At 40.9% G+C, this 22,870-nt stretch overlaps 2 protein-coding genes across 5 annotated transcripts; one reads left to right on the top strand and one right to left on the bottom strand.

The window, feature by feature from the left end:
* The first annotated feature begins 387 nt into the window (after window positions 1–387).
* On the top strand, window positions 388–7,319 carry dusp28 (dual specificity phosphatase 28). 4 transcript variants are annotated; one of them, XM_080907440.1, is made up of 3 exons: window positions 388–1,783; window positions 2,755–3,174; window positions 3,270–4,854. In XM_080907440.1, exons 2-3 carry the CDS (start codon window positions 2,830–2,832, stop codon window positions 3,288–3,290), a joined length of 366 nt encoding a protein of 121 aa, XP_080763566.1. In that variant the 5' UTR covers window positions 388–1,783; window positions 2,755–2,829; the 3' UTR covers window positions 3,291–4,854. The 4 variants fall into 4 exon arrangements, with proteins under 4 accessions (XP_080763566.1, XP_080763567.1, XP_080763565.1 ...); XM_080907441.1 differs by lacking the exon at window positions 3,270–4,854 and adding an exon at window positions 4,868–7,319 and having other exon boundaries at window positions 389–1,783; XM_080907439.1 differs by lacking the exon at window positions 3,270–4,854 and adding an exon at window positions 4,864–7,319 and having other exon boundaries at window positions 1,433–1,841.
* A 2,681-nt stretch (window positions 7,320–10,000) lies between these two features.
* On the bottom strand, window positions 10,001–18,502 carry proca (protein C (inactivator of coagulation factors Va and VIIIa), a). Its single transcript, XM_080907435.1, has 10 exons — window positions 17,108–18,502; window positions 16,810–16,873; window positions 16,647–16,730; window positions 15,507–15,664; window positions 15,294–15,318; window positions 14,810–14,920; window positions 14,302–14,442; window positions 13,372–13,487; window positions 12,900–13,017; window positions 10,001–10,758 (listed from the first exon to the last, which is right to left on the bottom strand). Exons 3-10 carry the CDS (start codon window positions 16,714–16,716, stop codon window positions 10,169–10,171), a joined length of 1,329 nt encoding a protein of 442 aa, XP_080763561.1. The 5' UTR covers window positions 16,717–16,730; window positions 16,810–16,873; window positions 17,108–18,502; the 3' UTR covers window positions 10,001–10,168.
* Window positions 18,503–22,870: the final 4,368 nt, after the last annotated feature.

Raw genomic sequence — 22,870 nt, 5'->3', positions numbered from 1 at the left:
GGGGCAGCCGCGCCACTGTCCCGGAAAGAGCTGAGGAGAGTCCCAGATGAGGGCTCACTCAGCAGCCGCGGAGCAGAAGCCAGGGGGGGTTGCAGTGACGCGCCCGTGAGCTCCGCCGGCAGCCAGCCGTGCCTGAGTGACCGAGCCCCAGGCCGAGAGGCCGGGGGCACCCCACCTCCGAAGTGGCCCGAGCGAGCCCCAGGCTCCAGGCCCCGATAAGCGGCCGCCAAGGAGTGAGCCGGCGTGTACCTGGACGCCCATCCCCGGACACAAAGAACCACCAACGCACCGACACCTGAGGGAGTCCGCCACTGGCAGGGGAAGTGGTGGTGGGGGGAGATAGACCTCCAAACCTTGGAGGGCCTGAGATGTCCCCAGAGAGGTGGCGTCTGATACCCAACCTGACATATAGACACAGACATACAGGCACACACAGACACAAACATCCATTCCCACCCTCATGCTCTCATATGCACTCACTCCACACTCAACCAACGTGGAGACAGACATAAAGAGACGCTGTACACACGATCACACTCCCCAAGCGTACTCTACAAACCGGGTCTAGGTACCCTTGCCCCTGGAGGGGGGGAAACTGCACCCAGACCCAGGTGGTGTTACCCTCCGCCATCATTTCCATTTTCACTGTATAATATGGTCTTATACCATAATCTGACAGCGTGTTTATTTGTTTGATGTCGTTGTCACGGTGTCATGTCACTTGTCTTTTAAAGACTTACTAAAAATCATCACTGCGACATTTATAAGATTTACAGCTTATCATGTATGTGTCACGTGTCATGTCACCCGAGCAGCCATCACAGCAGCTCTTACTACCATCGTGTAAACCTTCTCCTTCAGTCACAAATCATCCACCCACTCCACTCTGCCTGCTCTCTTCTTAAAGTGTCAGTAATACATATACAACAATAACAGTTTAATCATTAATTTCTTTAATAAATAAATAAATCCCCCCCCCAAAAAAATAAATAAAAAATAAAAATAAAAAAAATAATAAAAAATTAAGAACAATGAAACAATGACTTTACCTGCTCGCATCGACTCTTTTCATGCACATAATTTGTTTTTGGGATCATTTTCTGAAAAGAGGATCAAAAACAAACAATAAGGAGAAAATAAAGCAAAGTAAGCAGATGAAATTGACTGAATATTACTTATTTTATTTTATTTTGTTGGCATTGTAGTATATTAAGATGATAAATAAATAAAAATATGATGAGGTGAAGTCATTGTTTCATTCATTTTAAGTTTTTTTTTAAGTAAAGTAAGTACTGGTGCATGAAGCCTGATAGAAGTTAATATAAATTTAAAAGTACAAATCCAAACAAAAAAAATTACAGAATTATTTATGGCATTAACAGGTGCAATATTTATACAATACAGATGCTTATTTTTTATATGTAATTTATCTGTAATTAAAATTATCATTTCAATCTTTATGCAAACAAACCCAGTTCCAAAAACATATAAAAACAATAATAATAAAATCAAATGAAAATCAAATATTCATCTATTTTAGTCATGGATCTGAGCAGCTTTAAGACCCAGAGCAGAGCGGCTGTCAGCAGCGGTAAATATAGCAGCATTGTGGTGTGTGCGCTGTTCTGTGTGCGGTGTCGGTTGCGGGTCAGAACAGCTCCGGGTCATCATGAGGAGGCCTGAACAGACCGGAGCAGTCTGAGCTCTCCTGTCAGCACGAAGCGAACATGGCGCGTCTTTAAAGCACAAACTGAGCGTGAAGGAGCCTGAAGATCAGCCGCACGTGAGTCACGGCGTCCTTGTGTTCAGCGAGTGTGAGGCGTTCACTGCCTGCTGTTTCTGTAGGTTAACTGAACATCTTAAATCTCTGTCACTGGGGCCACAGAGAATATTTAATGTCTGTACCTTTATTATATTATTGAGATGACATATGCCAAGTAAAATGCTTCAACTAAGATTTATTTTCTTTGTGAATCATCAATAGGTTAAATGATTACATTTATTTTAAGTGATTAAAAATCCTGTAGTGTGAGCTGATATCCTGACGTGTACTTTATCCAGCTTTTATTTACAGAAATGTGAAACAAGGAAAAGCAAAAGAATCTCATATGTGATCCAGTGAATAAGGTCCTGATTAATCTTGCAAATATATTTTTCATCAATACATTAAACGTGTTATTATTTATACCACTACCACTACAAAGCGCTTTATATGGTAACAGCAGAAGCTGTACAATACAATGTTAGAGGTAATCAAACAATCCTCTGTGAGAAACACATGAAGAAAAATGAGAAAAAAGAAACTGTAGGAGAGAGAAGACAAAAGTTAACGACTGATGGAGTAACATGATAGAGTTTTACGATATGAGACGACCAGATTATTCAAGACCTGGTATGTAAAGAGAAGGTTATTTTTTTCTTTAACAAAAAACAAATCTGTAATATCTGTAAAAGATTCAGCTCAGTATGCAGCAAGTGAAACACTGTACAGTTAAAAAAAGAAGCTGACAAACGCACATCAGAAGTTACGCGAGGCTCTACCTTCACACTTCTACTTCAGCAAGCAGAAAAGATATTCATTTAAATAATAACTAAAAGTAAAGAATGAATGTCGTTCCTTTTAGTTTTACTTTTAGGAGGAAGTCAGAGTGGATGGACGGGTGTAGCCTTGAACTCTGCGACAGAGTCAGAGACTAACTAATCATTTTCTCAGTGTTAAATAGACTGCTGAACCCGACACCGCTCTCTCTCCAGGCACTAGTTACCTGTGAGCCTCACTGACAGTGTAAGGAAGCCCACGAGGGTCAGTTCTTCCACAGCCTGGCCAGGATGTTGCAGCTGTGTAAAGTCACCAACGCTCTGTTCATCAGTAACGCCCGCTCAGCCTGCAGCGACGAGCTCATCCAGCAGGAGGCGGTGACGCTCTGCATCAACGTGTCCAAGCAGCAGCCGTTTCCCTCCAGCAGCATCACCAAGCTGCAGATACCCGTCTACGACGACCCCAACGAGGACCTGTACAGCCACTTTGACTGCTGTGCCGACGCCATCCAGAAGGAGGCGAACCGCGGCGGACGCAGCGTCGTCTACTGTAAGAACGGACGCAGCCGCTCGGCCACGATCTGCATCGCCTACCTGATGAAGCACCGCAAACTGTCCCTGACAGACGCCTTACAGGTGAGGATCTATCCCACCCTGCTCTACTTTACTTTTTGTACAGGTTACAACTTTGGCATCTGGTGTTAGTGATGAACTTTGTCCACCCTCCACAGACCCCGAGCTCCTCCTGCTGACTGTGAGGCAGATTATAAATGTGACACTTTGTTTATTGGAAAATAAACTGCACATTGATTAAACAAACTGCTGAGTTTGTTCACTCTTAGAGGAGCTGTTAGGTTCCATAAATACTGTTCTCACTCCCGAGACGTAACATCTCGACGTTTTGTCACGTCCCGCAGCGGACCGTGAGAACGCGAAAAGTGACCTTCCGCGTTCTTATGGTCCGCACCAGGTTATGGATGAAATCCAGTGGAATGACGCTCCCGCGGTAATAGACCTTCCAGCCATGTATTCCAGCCCTATACCTAACCTTCTCCCTAAGTCTAACCATAACTTTATTCCTAACTTTAACCAGCACTTTAATGACGTTAAATAGTGTTTTCCCAAGAGGTTTGAAGAAAATGAACAAAGATGTGTAGATTGAGTCCAAACGGTTGTCATATTTCCTCATTTTTCCAATCTCGTCATTTAGGAATGTGTTGGGTGCCTTGAAAACGTAATATGTTGACGATTTGTCACCTAGCATTACGCTTTGGGAGAACGTGCTGATAAATAATGATCAAGTCTTCAAATGAAGGTCTGAGGACTGAAAGAGTAATAGAGTGAACACAAGTCACAGAAAAAGTGCTGAACTTTTGGTTGCTTCAGAGTTTTTCACACATACAGTTTTTGTTTATCATTTAATAAGTATTATTTTGCAGATTTTAAAATGCCAATCATCCTATTTATAAGTCTCACTGTGCTTTGAGCCGTCTAAATCAGCCCAATCCTGCTGCATGAAGGTCAAAAATGTGGAGGACTGAGCTCAACCTGCAGCTGAGAGGTTTGTTTTCTGACGCTGAAGCTTTTATTATCCAAAGTGCCCTTGAACACAACACTGAAAGATGAGCTGCACACTGAGCGTTGCTATATTCATGCTCAGAAGGGACAAATACAACAATTCAGCCCTTCTCTGAAGGCTGACACCCCTGATCCTGTTTTGTGCTGCAGATTTGGCTCAAATGAAAAAGAAAAATGTTATTTAATTAAATTTTATTTACTGACCTATATTCATAACATTAACTATCTGTTTAACCCCAACAACAGAAACACATCTTTGTTTAATGTCTTTTTTGCTTTTTGTAACGTAAAATTAAAATTTTTTGGAAAAAATTGTTGAAAAACAGCATAAATACTTTAAAAAATCTTCCACATCTTGTTGTGTTGAGAAGAAGCTGAATTTATGCATTATCTATTTATTAATCATCATTTCTTTTTATTATTAATTTATATTTAGAGTTTAAATCAGATGTTATACTGTTCACTAAAATATTTTCCCGCAGTTTCTCCGATAACTTCAAACATTAAATGAGTTTTATGATTTGACAGAAATGAAGGACTGAAGTTTTGCAAACGTCATGACAGGTAATCAAAAAAAAAATATGTCCATAAAACAAATAAGAGAAAACAGGAAAAATTTTATGAAATACAAAAATATTTAGAAAATATTAAAATAAATTGTAAAGTACAGAAATACAAATCATGCAGAGCAACCACAGATCCTTAGAAGCAACCAGAGCTCGTCACTGTTCATTTCCCTTTTCCCAGAAAGTCAAGACGGCTCGTCACGTGATCGACCCGAACCCCGGCTTCATGTCTCAGCTGCAGAGATACGAAGAGGAGCTGAAGCGGAGACGAGGAAAGTCCTGATCCTTCTTACAAAACTCAGAGTCCGCAGCTGAAAACAGAAGCAGTGCTGAAGCTTCTTCACCTCCGTCCTCCTCTTCTGCAGGATTTTACACGCCGTCACTTTAATTAAGGCTTAGATGAATGAATTAACCTCTAGATTACGGCCTGTTTTTAAAAAGAAGTCCCAACAAATATGTATTGAACTTATTTTAATGTTAGGATACTGAAGATATCCAAGTATCTAAAATGTGACCTGATAAAAACAATATTTAAGGAAAGTTTTTATTACAAAAACTGAACAAGTGGAGATGATGAGAAAAAGTATAGAAAGTTTTAAAATCAAGTCAAATAACATAAGAAGACAAATTAACTATAAAATTTGAACTAAGCTGAAGTGAAGGTGGAACTGTTACCTCCTAAATGTACTGAATATACACACTACATGATGTTCATCTACAGAAAACGAGGCTCATTTACTGTACGTAATCACAATAACATTATTTCTTTTATAAACCTTTACTTTGTTACAAAGCACTTAAAGAAAAAACAGACAGGACAACATTTGTACCAAGTTTGTGGAAAATAAAAGGTGAAGACATCAAAAAGAGCGAAAATGTGGTTTATATCTAAAAGTTCAAAATATGAACTAAGAAGTATATTTATTATCCAATTATCAGTTATGATCTATCAGGTTGCTGCTCACCGTTGGTTTCACTATTGATTACTTTGCAGCCAATACTTCTATTTAAATTAAAATAAAATACTTTAAACCATAATTGGCAAAAAAAATAGTATAAAAACTGATTATTTTTATGCTTGTCCTCTCAGTGGTTCACTAATCATAAGAAAATCAAAAAGAATGATTATTTTCTGTCTAAACACTCAGTTTTCTTTTCTTGTCCAAGTCTGAGCACACGTGGCTGCAGTCCCACCTTTTACCTCTAGGTGGAATCACTTACACAGAAAATAATGCAGCCCCGTGAACACGTGACGAGTCAGGCTCCTCTTTAATTTGATCTGAAACATTAAAAAAATCCACAAAGAAGCTCAGGGATGATAATAAACCGTGACGTGAGATTTCGATCTTCATCAGCGTCTCTCTTGTGAACCTGATTAAATGAGAACTCACCTGGATTTTATTCTGACAGGATGTAACCTTAGGAGGCTATCTCACTGATCCTAGGTCAGTTTCACTGTAGAGCATGGATGATGTTACACTGAGAGTTTCAGTTAAGATGTGATAATATGGAGCTTTCCAGGTACTTAAGCCTCTCCTGTTAAAACTTGTTAAATTCACACAAAACCTTTACATTTATTATTTGTAAAAGAATTATTTCCCAGGAGGCTCCAATTTAACTTCACCTGATATTTAATTTGAACTTAGGTTAACATATGCCAACGTGGAATTGTTCATTTAAATAAGTGAAAAGCTGAAATTTTCCAGAACAGAAATCTTTAAACTTTTTATGTTGTCATAGTAAAGTCAAAGGTTGTTACAAGTTAGAGATTTGAAAGCTTTTTAGTTTAAATCACCTTATAAAACTGATAATAATGTCGAGATCAAGTAACAGTTTATATTAATATTCTATGAATCAGCCTCTGAATGATACACGGGAAAAACATTTTCCTGGACATGAACAGGAAAGCAACATGTTCCTGGTCTTTTATATTTAATTAAACAAAAAAACAAAAAGAAAGAAAGAAGATTAATTATTAATCTCTAAAAGCACAAAATCTTGAAACTGGGCATAAAAACAAAAGAACACAAACAAAAATGTCTTGCCTTAAAGAGCCACTGAATTATTAATTGTCAGTTTTTTTAATGCTCCATCAGATGTCTTAAAGCTCTGTAAATATACAACATATTAAATACTCAGGTTAAAATAGTAGAAAAGAAACAAACATATTCAAGTACTTATGTGGGAAACGGTCTGAATTTTTAACATTTTGGCAGCTTATTAAGTCTGAACGTAAAACATGTAAGTCTGTGAAATTCAGCAGTTTTATATGTTAAATGTGTTCTGTGAGTTTTAATGCTGCTTCTGGTTAATAATTATCTTTTAATAAACAAAACAAAAAACCTTGTGAAAATCTTTGGTGTCTGCAGAGTCTTACTGTTGATCTCAGGTGTGCCCTCCTTTTGATGCTGCCATTTGAATCTAAAAGCAATGATTTTATTTGCACAGATATTATTTAAACCACCTGTGACCTCAGTTTTTATTGTAATGAGTCTATAATTACAAAAGCAAACAGATGTCTGTGTTAGCTAAAGGGTGTTACCATAACAGGTGCTTAAAGAAATAATCCTGCCCTGCCTCTTTAAGACCAGGCTGCTGTAAACAATCGTTTGTGAGAAAATAAAAATAAAGTTAAATGTTGATCACTCAAAAATGAGCTCTGTGGTCATTGTCTACAATATGTTGGCCGAGGTTTAACTTTATGTTTTATTCCTGTCCTGAGATGTGTTTGTTTCTGAAGCTGAAGTAAAAAACACTGCAAACCACAATATTTGATTAAAAATACTCCAAAGACACGAGTAAGGCTCACAGTTGTTAGTCTAGTGATCGTGGCTCAAGAGTTGGCAGTTCGTCTTGTAATCGGAAGGTTGCCGGTTCGAGCCCTGGCTCCAACAGTCTCGGTCGTTGTGTCCTTGGGCAAGACACTTCCCCTACTGGTGTTGAGCAGAGGGCCGATGGCGTGATATACCAGTGAAATAACAAATTGGCTTTCTCATTCGGCTCTCTCTTTACCACAACAGATTGGTACAGCAGCCGCATGACTGTGAATGTCCCGCCAGCCTAACTGTCAATCGCACGTCTCACTCGTGAGCAAGATCCTAAAATACTTGAACTCCTACACCTTGGGTAGTAACTCGTCCCCAGTGGCGGTCCTAGCCTGTTTGGCGCCCTGGGCGAACACTCCCTTTGCCCTCCCCCAAACACACACACGAAATGTACTAAGGATTGTACAATAACATAAAACTGTTGTCGGAACCATGCTGAATTTCGCCAGAGAAACACACACACGTACACACATATGAAGAGAGAGAGTATGCATAGTATGCAAACAGCTACCAAACAGCCATCATAACTCGTCATACAATGAGAACAGGACAAATCAACAACTGACACTGACTAATTAATATTAAAATCTGTAACATAATGTATTGTTTGGAGTTTAGTCTGTTACTGTTACTATTTTTTTACCATTTCTTCTTGAAGCACCTGTAACCCACATAATTTCCTTCGGGATTAATAAAGTATTCTGACTCTGATTGTTTCAGGATGACCTGCCATTATCCAGTGACACATCTGCTTACCTGTATCTTTTGCTCGTTTCTCCTCCTCTTCTTTTCTCTTTTTTATAAACTGAGCACCTGATGGCTTTGAACCTTTCTTGTCCATCTTGGTTTTAATCTTGCACTCCAGTATGAACACACATCCCCCAACCCGAGAATCACCACAACATAACCTAACAGACCAACACCTTAGTTCACAGATTCGATTTGTCTATAGGGCTTATTTCTGGGATTTCACACAACCCAGGATTCAAATCATGAATACATAATGGGCTTGGGTTTACAACATTATGAATGAAATGTGCTCTATTTGGAAGCAGCAGGGCCCCCCGCCCCTTTCGACGGGTTGTGTGAGACTTTAAATCATCAAACTCTAAATTATAAATGTTAAATTGTTATTGATCCTTTACCCCGAGTCCTAAAGTGTATTTTTATTTTCTTACTCTTCTTATATTTATTGTTTGTTTACTTGCACTGCTGTAACTGGAGCCTCGTCGTCTCGTCTCTATATACTGGACTGTAGCGGAGATGACAATAAAGTTTACTTTGACTTCAGCAGCGAGCAGGCGCACCGAGGGCTCTCGCGCTCACTTTTCGCGTGTAGAATTTCGAAAAAACATCGGTGCAAATTATAAGTCTGCATCATGATGTCTGGTGTTTTTGTGTTTGTTGGTTTGTTTTTATTTTGTTTTATTTTGTGAGTTGGTTATTAGATGCTGCTCCAGCCAGCCAGAGAATCCCCCGCCGCCCCGCCCTCTCCTCCCTGTGCTGCAAGCAGCAGGCGCACCTCGCAAACGGAGGGCGCCCTTACTCCCAGCAAATGGGCGATAGAAAACCGATCGGTGCCTGTACCATTCCCAATATGCACTGGCATGATGTTGGGGCAGCATGAGTACGAGCAATTTTTTTATTTTATTTTTTTCGTGGTGGGGGGCGTGATGCTGCCCCCCACCACGATGCCTCCCCGGGCACTCCACCCTTTTCTGGTTGAGAACAGTCGTCTTGGACTTGGAGATGCTAATCCTGATTCCTTCGCACTCGGCCACAAACTGCTCCAGGACAAGCTGAAGGTCCCCAATCGATGAAGCCACAGAACCACATCAAAGAAAATCCCACAACATCCAAAGATAAAAACCTTTTATAACTACTACAGCTAGATATTCTGTCCATAAAAAAAACTATGAACAGATCCAAGGCTCACCAGAAACATGTCCAACGTAGTGCCAACAATTCGAACCAACTAGTTCTGACTTCTTCCCCACCAGAGGTGTAACGTTCCATGTCCCAGGAGCTATATTCAATACCCAAGAATCAAACTAACAGAGAGTCTCTGTGGTGTAGCCAATCAAAGACATATTCTGTACTAATTAGCAGGTACACTTCATGGATACAGGACTCCACCCTAGCCTATGATCAAATCTGTCTGTTCAAGGAGACGATGATATCTTACCAAACTATGGCTGTGACCTGTGTGGTGAGAGGCTTGAAACACTGAGAGCAGCTGAGCTGTAATGTTTGCATGTTTTCCTTTATTTGATGGATGTAATTTGATACAAAGAAAATAAGTCCTACATTTTTCATCAAAGATTTTCTTTTTGAGTAATTCATCAGTAATTTCTGGAAAGAGTCAGCTGATACAAATATATTTTTTGGCACTTAGAGCATCTAAAGGCAAACACCATTTGGTTTTGTTATAGGAAGACATTTTTCCATTGATTAATTGAGTATTTCACATTATTTTAAACAGATACGTAGCACTACAGGTCAGAGGGAATTTAAATTGTCTGGAACTAGTGGAAATCACTGGTTTTAAAAAAGCAAACAGCTGCGTCTTCATGGTAAATCATTTTATTTAACAAAGTGTGTTACATTTTTATGTGGGTTCAACAGAACAGAGCCCGAAACAGCTGTTGTGGATAAATTGGTTCAGAAGCGTGGGCGTCCTTCCGGGCGATGGCCTCTGTCCCATTCTTCACGCACACTATTGATCCAATTATTGTAGTTGGACACTTTTGTGTAGATTCCCAGTTTGTCCAGCTGTCCACAGCCCTCACCCCAGGAAACCAGGCCAACCAGGAACCAGGTGTCCCGGTACAGAGTGACCATCGGGCCCCCACTGTCACCCTCACAGGCATCCTTCCTCTGTCCAAGGATACCGGCACAGAGGACGTTGTTGGAGATCGTGTGGGGGAACATCTGCTGAGTACAGATGCTGTGGCTGACCAATGGGATTTCAATAACGTTGAGCACTGAGCTGTGCTTAGTGCTGTTCATGTCCTCTTTGCCCCAGCCAGAGACAACAGTCTTAGTGCCGTTCAGGTGGAGCACCCGCTCGGCCATCTCGCGTCCTGGCAGGCAAATGGGGACGATGTACTCAGTCGTGGGAGCGGGGGTCTGTAGGCGCAGCAGGGCAATATCATTGTCCATGGTCTTGGTGTTGTAGTTCGGGTGTTTGAAACCTTGGACAACATCCAGGATGACCTCAGTGCCTTCTTGTTTAAGACGCTCATAGTCACCTAAAGACACAGGGCGTGGACTCATGGTTAATGAAAGCTGATGTGTGTTTTCACTCTGACTACAACAGGGATCTCGAACTCCAGGCCTCGAAGGCCGGTGTCTTCCAGGTTTCAGATGTGTCCGTGATGCAACACAGCTGATTTAAATGGCTAAATTACCTCCTCAACATGTCTTGAAGTTCTCCAGAGGCCTGATAATGAACTAATCATTTAAATCAGGGGTGTTGACCCAGGGAGATATCTAAAACCTGCAGGACACTGGCCCTCGGAGCCTGGATGTCGAGACCCCTGGACTACAATGTAACCTATCAGCAACCTTGGTTTTGTAAAGTTTTAGTGCTTAATGGCAAAATAGCAAATTACTTCAAATAATTGTATATACAGTTGAATAAAAAATAAAAACTGCAAAATTTAAGTACATTGAGTTTTCTCAATGTACTTAATTCCCAACCCCCTGAACCACGGTCGCCCCATGGGTGACCTTCTTATAATTGGAAGGTTGCAGGTTCGATCCCCAGCTCTGTCTTGGTTGTTGTGTCCTTGGGCAAGACACTTCACCTACCGCCTACTGGTGATGGCCAGAGGGGCCGGTGGTGCGATATGGCAGCCTCGCTTCTGTCAGTCTGCCCCAGGGCAGCTGTGGCTACAACTGTAGCCTCCACCAGTGTGTGAATGTGAGAACTGTAAAGCACGTTGAGGGTCTCGAAAAGTGCTATATAAATGCAATCCATTATTATTAGTAGTAGTATTCCAGCTTTATTTGTCACTGTTGAATTAATGTTCATGTATGGAGTCCTTAGGATTGTCACCACAATGGGCAGTGACAACCTACCAGCTGCCTCTGCCATGGAGTCTCACTCTCACTACCTGTTTAGGTTTACAGATCAGTCCCATGGCATCTTCCTGCCATCTAATACAAATTAATACTGGTGATCAGTTGACAGCGATGCTGTTCTCTTCACCCAAATATCAAACATAGACTGACGTGACTCCACCAGTTATGCATGCCTAGCAGTTTGTAAACCTTTTAGCCTGTGTTTCTTTTTTAATAACTACACTCATGAGCATGAACATGGTGTTTGTCTGGGCTAATTTATGTCTGTTCATCAAAAACAAAACTCTGGGCAGTTTATCAGCTGGTCCAGGGTTCTTTACAACTGCCCACATGAGAGGTAAAGTCTCCCGAGAGCTCGCAAGTGAATCCCCTTCAATAATTTCACATATAGACCCAAGAAGGCCAGGTATTTTGAAGTACTGAGCATAAAAGCACATTCAGAACCATATCCTCCATGACCTGTAGTTGCATAGAGTTGCGCCCTTATACTCTGGGAAAAACCCCAAAGGCCAGGGACATGAGTATCCTTCACCCATCTGGCACCTCTTTCCTTGGGTAAGTCCAGAAATAGAAAGAGTCCAGTCCCAAACCTGGATTTGGGTTTTTTGTATTGTATCTTTATTTCAGACATATACAGAAAAAAAAAAAAAACAACATATATACACAAGTATATATGGGTTTAGAGCCCATGGCTATGGGCTGAGGTGTGACCCACTACAGTATATCGAGTTTATTTGCTAAGAACCAGAGACCTGATGGTACGAGATCCAGTCTGCTGTGCTGCTCCAGCTCAGGTTCCCAGGTATCTAAGCCCAGTGCCCATCTCTGTGGGTGATGGGTTTACAGAATGGCCGATAGTTTCTTGAGGTCGTGCCTGGTCATACCCCACAGATCAAGGCCCAGCAAGGTTTACCAGCTCCTCTTTATTCATTTAATTTATTCAGTTTGTTTGAATCACTTTTAGTCTCGTCCTTATTGTTCTCCCAATATCACAGGCAATTAAAAAACTCCTTCACTGTGGTGATTTTTATAACTTTATATATTGCTTCTAGTTTATTTCTGTGTCATACAAACTAAATTTAAGGTAAACCGAAGTGTTTTCTCTCTGTGGGCAAACAAACAAGACCCTATAAGCCTTTCAGGTAAAAACTACAGGCAGTCTCTCCAATCATTTGTACTTCACTATAATCAGTTTGTTAATCAGTTCGTTACCGCGTTGATCTTTCTAATCACTTCAATGTCATTCATTTATGATTATTTTTCATTTAATTATAATTAGTGTCTGTCATCTGCAATGGAAACTCACCGAGTCGTACACTGAACGTTAAGCTGTTGTCAAGACAGTGAGCAGCTGTCAGAACCCAGCTCTCATCGATGAGGACACCCCCACAGTGAAATCGACTCCTGTAATCCATTACCAGGACCTACAGATAAACACACTATCAGGTATTAATGCTCCAACTTGGATTCTGCTGACAAGATAACATCTTGACATTGTGAAACAGCTTTGTTTCACATATTAGTTCAATCTTTGAAAAAAAAAAACAGAACAGATTTAAACAAATTAGCAGATTTCTTACCAAATTCAAATGTATATAACATAAAAAGAGGGCGTTGCCAACATCTGATGTTGGAGTCTTAAGATCTTAATAACCATATCACCATTACAGCACTTTGATTTCAGACTGCAGGCTGCTGTAAGGATACAAATCTAACAAGCTAAAGTTGCCAGCATGACACACCCAGTGTGTATTGTAGGTGAGTTTTTTTTGTAGTACCTGCCATGGACTCTCCCCTTTCTTGCCCACCTGCCCCCCCACCATCCAGGGACGGAGGCCTTTCGGTGGTGGGCTGTATGATGTGGTGGCTAACAGCTGTCCACAGGATGATCGACCTGTAAAAACACTGTATTAAAGCTACAATGGAAAAATATTAAGAGAAACATAAAATAATCTCTCTCTTTTCATCTCATTCAAGCTGAGAGGCCAGCAGCTTGTGTCTGTGGTTTGTGCATGCCTGTTGTGGATGAGCAGTGTGCGAAGCAAACTGCCACTAGTCTGCGTTCACTGTTCTGAGATCAGTTACTAACTGTGGTTCATATGGAAACACAGCAAGTAAAACAGCATCAGTGAGTTTCACTTGATGACTTGACTTGTGCAACTGGCTTGAAGTGTCTAATAGTGTCACCACATCCTCATTAAGTTGATGAAGGCTCCTGTTCTAGCATCCATGTGTGAGACATTGAGTACATGGCTGTCATGTAGCCAAAACAGGCAACAGGTTGGTCCATCTGATCTTATAGTCTCGAGCAACTGCTCTGTCTACTAGTAGGTCTGTGTCTTGCCATGTGCCTGTTCATGCTAGCTCCTATGATGCCTGGCAGGAGCATCCATGTGGTGATGAGACATATTATTGGTCGGTAGTTGGATGGGATTAATCCTTAAGAATCATGTGGTGGTTCATTTATGCTTCCAGGTACTCAAGGAGTGCAGTTAGCTTCTTTAGCCAGTAGGTGCGAATCGTGTCAGGACATGTGCTGTCCAACTCGTCAGCTCTTCATTATCGAAAGGATTATCCAGAAAATCATAATCCATAAAGATATATTGAATAACAAGTCTATATAAAGTGATGAGAGAATTTAATTTTTGCTTGCTAATAAACATTTTGTTTACAGCCAGCAAGTGAAGTCAGACTAGAACTGCTCTTACTGTTGGGAACACATTTCTTGGAGTCATTAGTCTGTTTGTATCCATTCACACAGCTGCAAGTCCTCGACAGGCCGTCACTGCTCTCCGTACAATCGTGGTCGCAGCCGCCATTATCCACGGAGCAGTTGGTGGCTGTTACAGCTAGATGGAGATGGGAAACAGGAACACGGGAACTTTTCAGGTTTCACATTAAGTTTTAGTGAATGTTACATTGATGTGACTCCGCCTGTAAAAGAAATCAAACAGCAGCTACGTCCAGCTGCCAGACAAAGTCTCGCTAACAAGTTTTAGCAAAAAAATAACCCTCGTAAATGCTTTGTTACTTAGGTTCGTTTGTGTGCACAGTGGGTAATTTGTATTCTTTTCGTTGATTCTCAAGCTTTAATTAAAGATGTGGTTTGTTGCTTGATGCAGTTTCATTATATTGAACACTCCTTGCTTCACTTTTGTAGTCTTTTTTTAATATAACGTTAGAAATGCTCCTAGGTAACCAAAGACACTGACTCACGATATTCACAGTATTTGCCCTCATATCCAGAGTGACAGCGGCAATCGTAGGCTTGGAGCATATCCACACAGTCTCCATGACTGCACTTGTTGGACTCACACTGGTTCCCATCTGAAATACAGTCAGATAACTTGAGTATTTTTCCCATGACTATCTGCAAAGAAAGAGGATGTCAAAAGCCTCGCCTTAGTGACGCTTTGGGAGGAAGACAGAAGCAGGCTAAATCGTATTTGATGTCGTATTGTTGTAAATGTACTGTAATCTTGTGCTTTTGGGTAATCAGGCAAGCATATCACACCCCATCCCAAGAAATAAACGATGCAGCCTGTGAAGAACCTTGTCCTGAATTCTCCTCAGTCTACACATCATTCACATTCCAATCATCAGAAATATTAAAATAATATTTAATAATTTATACATGGTATTATTTTTAAAGCTGATATTTAGTATGTTTTCACTGTCAAGCTGAACAAACTTGTCTTACCTAAGTAAACTGTCCAGAACTCCAGCTGTAAAGACACAGAAACAAACATCACCAATCGCACTCATCTGGTCATCGCTGCAGAACAACACACACACACCTCCTGTGGGTATTTGTCAAGTCGACACTACTGTGTCATGTTTTCATCAGCCATAAATCAAAAAGCCAGATATTTTTGCTTATTTTGAACTACAGTGTGTTAAAGAGACATCTTACCGTAGCTTCTCTGGTCTTGAAAATCTCTCTGGCCTCTTCAAAGCTGCATTTCTCCTCATTACATTCTCGCTCCAGGTTTCCTGGTTTCATCTCCTCCAGGAAGGAGTTCGCCCGACGAGAGCGAAGCAGCATGTCAGCCCGTCGTGGGTCCGAGAATACTGAACACACAGAAAGAGTGAAACAGTGATGCAGACCAATGCTAAGACAACAGCTTCTTTAACTGTTTTTTCCCCAAACATCACGTTTTTGGAAAGCACTTTGTTGTCATTTGGACTTAAATCTTTGGGATTCTGTGAATTTACTCTCATCAATTCATGTGATTCCCGTGTGTTGTATGCATGCCTGGAAAATGTTCCTAATGAGACGACAAATGGAGAGATCTGGACCAGGACATCAGCGAGCATCTGGACAGTCTGAGGTGACTGAAGCATCTCCCAGAGGAGAGAGAATTATATTATATTATATTATATTATATTATATTATATTATATTATATTACCGGTCCGTGAGTCGTTTGGTACCTGGCCACGAGAGTTGAGGCTCAGGTGTGAAATGTCTGGTTTTCAGGGTTTTTATCGGTTTTCAGTGTTATTTTGTTAATATTTTTATCGTTAACTCGGTTTTCCTCGGTCTTTTCACGTGTGTTATGAATAAATCTTTTTTTCGGTACTAGTTGTATTTTGTTGTATTTATCCGCGACACTTTAAAGGCCGGTCCGTGAAAATATTGTCGGGCATAAACCGGTCCGTGGCGCAAAAAAGGTTGGGGACCGCTGCTTTAAGGTCACCGTCCACTGGAGCCAGCTTTCTTCTGATTGGCTCAGGATCAGGTAGGTGTGCTCGCTGACCTCATTACCTGAAACTTTGTCCATGTTTAATATGAGCGCCCAGTTGAGGAACAGGTAAAAGCACAATAGGTCCACTTTCTTGGCAGATGAATGCTTTGTTGCTAAAACAGATTCCACGGCTGACCTGCTGACAGTGAAGCTCTCACATTATTTCCCGTCAGGTTTATGTAATTCAGTGAGACTCCAAGACACCCGTGTAACAGAAAATCTGTGGCTACCTAACCTCCGTGTCTCTTCTTTGTTTTACAGACGTATTGATGTTTACTTATCCCGTTCGTCTTTGATCACACCTACCTGACAGACTGATGACTGACGCCGACCACAGAGCAACGACGACACACAGACAGAGGGCGAGGCGGGACATGACCTCGATCACTCCTGCAGGAAATCAGACAGTTATGTCTTTACTGCTTGTGTTTATCCAGTTAGCATTAACATCCAGCATAATGAGACTTACAGATTTAAGGGGTTGAAAAGTTGAGTTCTGGAGGAGCTGCAGACGAGACAAAACCGAGTCCTCACTGCGAGTTAAAAAAAATCTCTCAGTGGAATATTTCTACAAGATTGATCAGCAGGGAACACAGAGGCCTCCAGTCAGAGGGGCACAGCAGGACACGATCACCGTGTGAACCTCTACAACCTTTGACCTTGTGAGCTAACAACAGGGCCACAGAGACAACATCCTAAAACGTTCACAGGACATGAAACAGAGTCACGGAGAAACGAGGGGCTTTCAGGAGAGTTTTGGTACTTACATGTGAAGAATGGAAGCCGTGGACAGAGACGATGCTTCGCTGTTTCTGCTGTGTTAATAACTAACTCCCAGTGTTTACTGAGAGTCCACAGTCTGCAGCTGATCGCTGTCCACCAACACTGTCAACACAGACCTGCCCTTTATCCTCCACCCACTCTGCTACACATCAGACCCCATTTTCACAAAATGTTACAAACCTTCAGACACTAGCAGGACGACGATAGTGTGGGACTTTTCACTGTGTACCCACCACACAATAAATCTGTGGTTATTCACCACAAACATGGACGTGGATGAAGTCTTCACGTCTCTATCATTTAAATCACTGTCTTTGGAAGCATGAACACCTATGACCCTACAAGACATCTGTAAAGATACTGAGCAAAGCCCAAAGCCTGTGAACCAGACTAGACCTTGGTATGACTAAAAGCTAAGATAATGTTGGCTGTTTGGAGTGCTAAGTTATCATCTAACGCTAGCAAGCTCAGTCTGTGAGATGCATTGAGAGACAGACATGTTGGTTATAACCTTCATCACACTTGGTTGTGGGCAGAAACAGCTGGAGACACCACAGCCAAGTATTGCTGGATGCATGCTCAATCATCCAGGTAAGGAAATCCCAAAAAGTGGATTCTGTTCACCCGGCAGGACACACTCACACCCAAAGAGTCATTAGCTACGTCTCCTAAGATTAAAACAATTCAAGGAACTGAAATTGAAATGGTCACATCTTACAAGTATCTAGGGATCATTATAGATCAGAATTTGTCATTTAGGACTCACATTCAAAGGCTTGTGTCGAAGTTAGAACTAAAACTAGGTTACTTTTTTAGAAACCAATCCTGTTTCTCCCTCCAAGTGAGAAAACGTTTGATTCGTGCAACCTTTTTACCTTTATTGGATTATGGTGACCTGCTTTTTATGAATGCACCTGCCCACTACCTAAAGAGGTTGGATACTGTGTACCATTGTGCTTTACGTTTTATTACTGGCTATGGAAATCGTGTACATCATTGTTCTTTGTATGCTGCTGCTAAATGTCCATCTTTGCATATTCGCAGACTCTCCCATTGGTTGATCTTTATCTATAAATCTCTCCTTGGGCTGATTCCATCTTATTTATGTGTTTATATGTGTAAAAACCACAACCAATACAGCCTTCGTTCGCACAATATCATACAATTGATTGTCCCAAAAATCAGAACAGAATTGGGGAAAAAGGCTTTTAAATACGCTGCCCCTGCTTCCTGGAATAATCTGCAGAAGGAACTGAAATGATCAGAATTGGTTACCTTGGGAGAGTTTAAGTCTGTCTTAAAGGAACGAGAGAACAGCTCTTTTACTCAGTGTGATTGTTTTTAATGTACTCTTAATTTGATCTGTTATTGTATATTTTACACATGTTGGTATGGGATATTGTATTTGTTTTAAATGTTATATACCTATGTGGTATGTGACTTTTGTTGCCATGATGCCAGGTCTCTCTTGGAAATGAGATTTTTAATCTCAATGAGATTTTTTACCTGGATAAATAAAGGACTAATAATAAAAAATACCTGGAGCCGATTTGCAATCACTGATTAACCAACATTTGTGTCTTTGGACTCTGGAGATGAGAGAACACAGGAAAGTCCCAACAGGCAGCACTAACCAGCACACCACTGAGTCACACACACAAAAAGCTGGAGCACAGACCTGCTGGAGGCTCCAACAGTCACCAACAGCACAAACAGGGTGGAGAGGTCATTCTGGGCTGCAGTTTTACACTTCAGTATCAGCTTCAGGCTGACGCTGTTAGACATTCAAACATAGTCTGTGAGGTTTGTGGCCATCCTCAACACATTTACATACAGCTATTTTGTTTTCAGTGTAATTTTTAATTTTTAAAAACATTTTATTGATCTTTAATATTTTTTAACATAGAATATTGTTAAGAAAAATCCAGACAAGGAAGAAGGCACGTTTTACACAAATGTGACGCATTGGCTCAGTTAGCAGGAAAAGCAGGACTTTAGCAGACATTTTTCAATTACAATTATGGAACAAGCACAGAAAGAGTATAAAGAGACTGGCATCACATAACTAATAATCCTCTGATTGGAAAGATATTAAAGTCCAAATAGAAGGAGGAGAACAGTTTCTAACAAGAAAGAATAAAGAAGAAAAGCTTTTTGTCTCTGAAAGAGGACAGAGCACTGACTGACATTTATCTCCTGGAGATCCAGTGTCCAGGACGAGCTTTATTCTGGTCATAGAGCAGTCTTATCCCTAAATGCTGGTTTCCAAGCAGAGCCGGCACTTAACAGGAATCAGCTGATTGTAATGATTTGAACCAAAGCCAAAAGGTTTTAGGGGTTTCCCCCAGGAAACAGTTCACATCAGGATTTATAGATAAATTCATTCACTCAAGTATTTGACACTGTTTTAATTAAACCACAAGAATGAACATATATCAGGACAGAGTACGTGAAAGAGAAGCTGTAAGATTTTGCTATTAGATGACTTTGTGAGCACCTTTCTGAACCCTCAGCCTTGACATTAGTTTTTGTTCATTTTTGTTTTCTCAAAGCCAGAAACGACCATAATTGGATGAGAGACTCCATGAAAAGAAGCTGTCACGTGACCCTCTAAAAACATGACATGTCTGAGTTAAAACAGCTTTTGTGTTTGTTTTTCGGAGGAGAAATCCACAAAAGCTTCCGAAGTAAAGAGCCGGTCTCGTCGTCAGCTGCCGGAAACACCCAGAGAGCGAGCGGTTACAGGCGTGAACCCAGGCCAGCCTCCACAGTGTCTCTGAGCACCGCCTGCTGTGGAAACCAGGGCACTTATTAAGGTTAACCATTCATCTCTGTGTCCTCCTTTGTGCCTCAGCCTCATTCCCTCAGCTTGGTTTACTTGTGTGTCCTCAGCTGTTTTCATTTTTTCTGAATAAAAGCTGCCCTCGGGACATAAAGGAGCCATCTCTGGTTCCACAGGCGATTTTGGTGATTTTGAAAGTGACGTGGGTGGGTGTGGCCTTCCTGCGGTGGTGAGAGACCTGGCTTGCTCCCTGCTGCGTTGTATATCTTTACTTCATGATCAGACGGCACATAGTTTATCATTGATGGTAAATCTATTATTACTTTAAGTATCCTGTCAGAAGCAAAGAAAGATTTTAGCAACACCGGTTTAACCCTGGAGCAGTGGTTCTTAACCTTGTTGGAGGTGCTGAACCCCCCCAGTTTCATATGAACCCCTCTTCAGTGAAAAATAAAATACGATTTTTTTTCAAATTCAAGACATACATATGTTTTTTACTGGTGTACAAAATGAGCCGAGCATGTCACGGCAGAGGCTCTGCCGAACCCCTGAGACCGACTCACCGAACCCCTAGGGTTCGATCGCACCCAGGTTAAGAACCACTGCCCTGGAGGTTTACCTACCCCCAGTAAAACCAGTACAGAACTGCCAACCAGAAGCTGCAGTTCCTATAGTGGCCACTTGAGGCTGGCTCCAAAGTGACTCAGTCCCAATAAACTCACATGTTAAAAAGCTCCAGTTCAGAGCAGAAATAAACATGTTTACAGGCTACTAAAGATGGTTTTGGTCTCTATAGCTAATTTTACCCAACTAGGCGAGTTTTTAACGAACTCGACTAATCCAGTTCTGCTGAACTGTAATGTTTGGGTGCTTTGAGGTGGATACCCGCCAGGCCTGGAGGTAAAACTGTGCTAAATATACAAAATTCTAGTATTTTATTTATACATTACTTCAAAATAACTAGTTCCAGGGACGCAGCACCACATTTGACAGCTATATCGCCCTCTTGAAGCTGCCATAAAAAAAACAAATCAAATAAAAGTTTGGTTTTACTAAAAATAAATAAAAAGCCACATGTTGTAAGGGTTCTCCACCAGCAGGAAATTAAATTAGACCTGTTGTCTTCCACATGTCTAAGTGGTCAAAGTACTCAACCCTGATGGACTTGTCTGAGTGTTAATAGAATAAAAAGCATTTTACTGAGAAAATCATGGCAATCTGAACTTCACACATCGATGCTGAAAAAAGAAAGAAACAAGGAGAGCGTGGTAAACAGGACAGAGAGTACTCAAATACTTCGGTGCAGCAATAAACCGGAGCATCTGAGGTTCCATTCAATAAAAGTACAGACTCAATGCTTAAATAAATACCTGCAGCTTAAACTTTATGTTCATTGTGTCATTGCTCTTAAAATTAGGCCAGTTTTAAATTTCAGCTACAGGTTGTTTTTCTTCCCAGGCGTATAATTAGTTTTTGTAATATTGTGTATGGAGACAGTCTCATGAGATGTTTTCATAGAATAAAATCATTGTTGTGCAGTAAAATGTGCTAATAAAAAGTAGGCTGCCCTTTGTGAAGCCTGGCTGCCTCCTCAGTGTTAGATTACTGCATTGTTGAACATCATGCTGAGTAAATTATTACAACTTCATCACTATGTGGCGACTGCGGTACTTGTTTGTACTTAATCATTTGAACCTAATGATAAAATAGAAGTTAGTCAGAAATAATAGACACATAATTCATTTGTGCCACACAGCTTTTGGTTTACAATCACAGACAAAGTTTACAGGATTCTTTTTTAAAGAGGTAGCAAAAACTAGACGATGGGTGTTCTGAGAAATCAGAAAAATGAGAAAACCTTTGTGGATCTAACAGAAAATTATATAAAATCCAAAGGAACAACAGTGGCCAGACCTCCTGCTTCCATAAACCTGAACCTGGAGGTGCGTGCCTGCCCAGCAACATTGAAGCATGAACGACTAATCTAGTCATTAATCTAATAATGGTAAAGATGGATCAAACCACTGCCAGGTGGTCACAGGGACGATAAAGCACCTGCTGTTGCATCAATATGACAACACAGTTTTGGTTCTGACTTGTTCCTCACTCATTCAAACATGAGTTGCACAGATACACATCAATGGTTTGATTCTAAGAAAACTAAACAGACTCATTTTCTTTAGTCTTTCATGTTGTTTAGGTTTTTTTATGTCACTATTGGTGTGATTGCTTCAGCTAGAGGTGTGGAAAGGAAATATTAAATATTAAATGTGTTTTTTAAAGGATGAGAGAAAATGGAGGGTGGAGAAAGATGGCACGATAAACAGAGAATCATCTCTTCTTTCTGTATCATGTCGCAGGCAGAACGCCCAGTTCTTCTTCACAATAGACATCCCTGCTGTAGCTGCCCTCCTCCCCGTGTTTCCAGCCTTTGTCTGCAGGTGAGACTGAACCTGAAAGATGTTTTGTTTTGGCCGAGGCTTATAAATGCATCAAAGCCTCTTCCAGCTAGCTCATCTTCCCAAATCTGCTTCTCCAGAAGATGCAGCACAACTCGGATGTGGCGGTGAGTCTCTCCAAAGCATCTCAGAGGATTTTATTTTCAAGTCTGAGAGCAATTTAGGTTATTTTTTTAAACGTATGCATCAAAAAAGACTAAAACTTTCAAAATTCAACTGCCTGTTTCATCCAGGCTGAAAACATTTTATACAAGTGACAGTAAAAATTGTGTTTTTAAAACATTTTAATGTTTTTAGTTCACAAATCTTTTGTCAGACTTGAATGATTATTTAAAACAGATTTTATGAAACAGACCAGGATGTGTCCGTGAGGGCATCGTGTTGAGTGTCCACAGTTTTTTGTTAGCGTTTGTCACATAGGACACTTATTTAGTAAATGTTTTTATATCTGTGTGGTGTGCCACAGGGGCCAGCTCTGGGATCGATTTCATGCTCTTCTCGTCTCC

This window comes from Rhamphochromis sp. 'chilingali', assembly GCF_963969265.1.
Source record: "Rhamphochromis sp. 'chilingali' genome assembly, chromosome: 16".
Taxonomy (NCBI): Eukaryota; Metazoa; Chordata; class Actinopteri; order Cichliformes; family Cichlidae; genus Rhamphochromis; species Rhamphochromis sp. 'chilingali'.
This window is presented reverse-complemented; position numbering and strand designations above follow the sequence as displayed.

Coding starts and splice junctions, on each gene's coding strand:
- dusp28 (XM_080907439.1), top strand. CDS start 2,830: ATGTTGCAGCTGTGTAAAGTCACCAACGCTCTGTTCATCAGTAACGCC. Junction 3,175..4,863: donor CCCTGACAGACGCCTTACAG/GTGAGGATCTAT, acceptor CCCTTTTCCCAG/AAAGTCAAGACGGCTCGTCA.
- proca (XM_080907435.1), bottom strand. CDS start 16,716: ATGTCCCGCCTCGCCCTCTGTCTGTGTGTCGTCGTTGCTCTGTGGTCG. Junction 15,319..15,506: donor TCAAGACCAGAGAAGCTACG/GTAAGATGTCTC, acceptor GTGTCTTTACAG/CTGGAGTTCTGGACAGTTTA. Junction 14,443..14,809: donor GGGCAAATACTGTGAATATC/GTGAGTCAGTGT, acceptor ATCTCCATCTAG/CTGTAACAGCCACCAACTGC.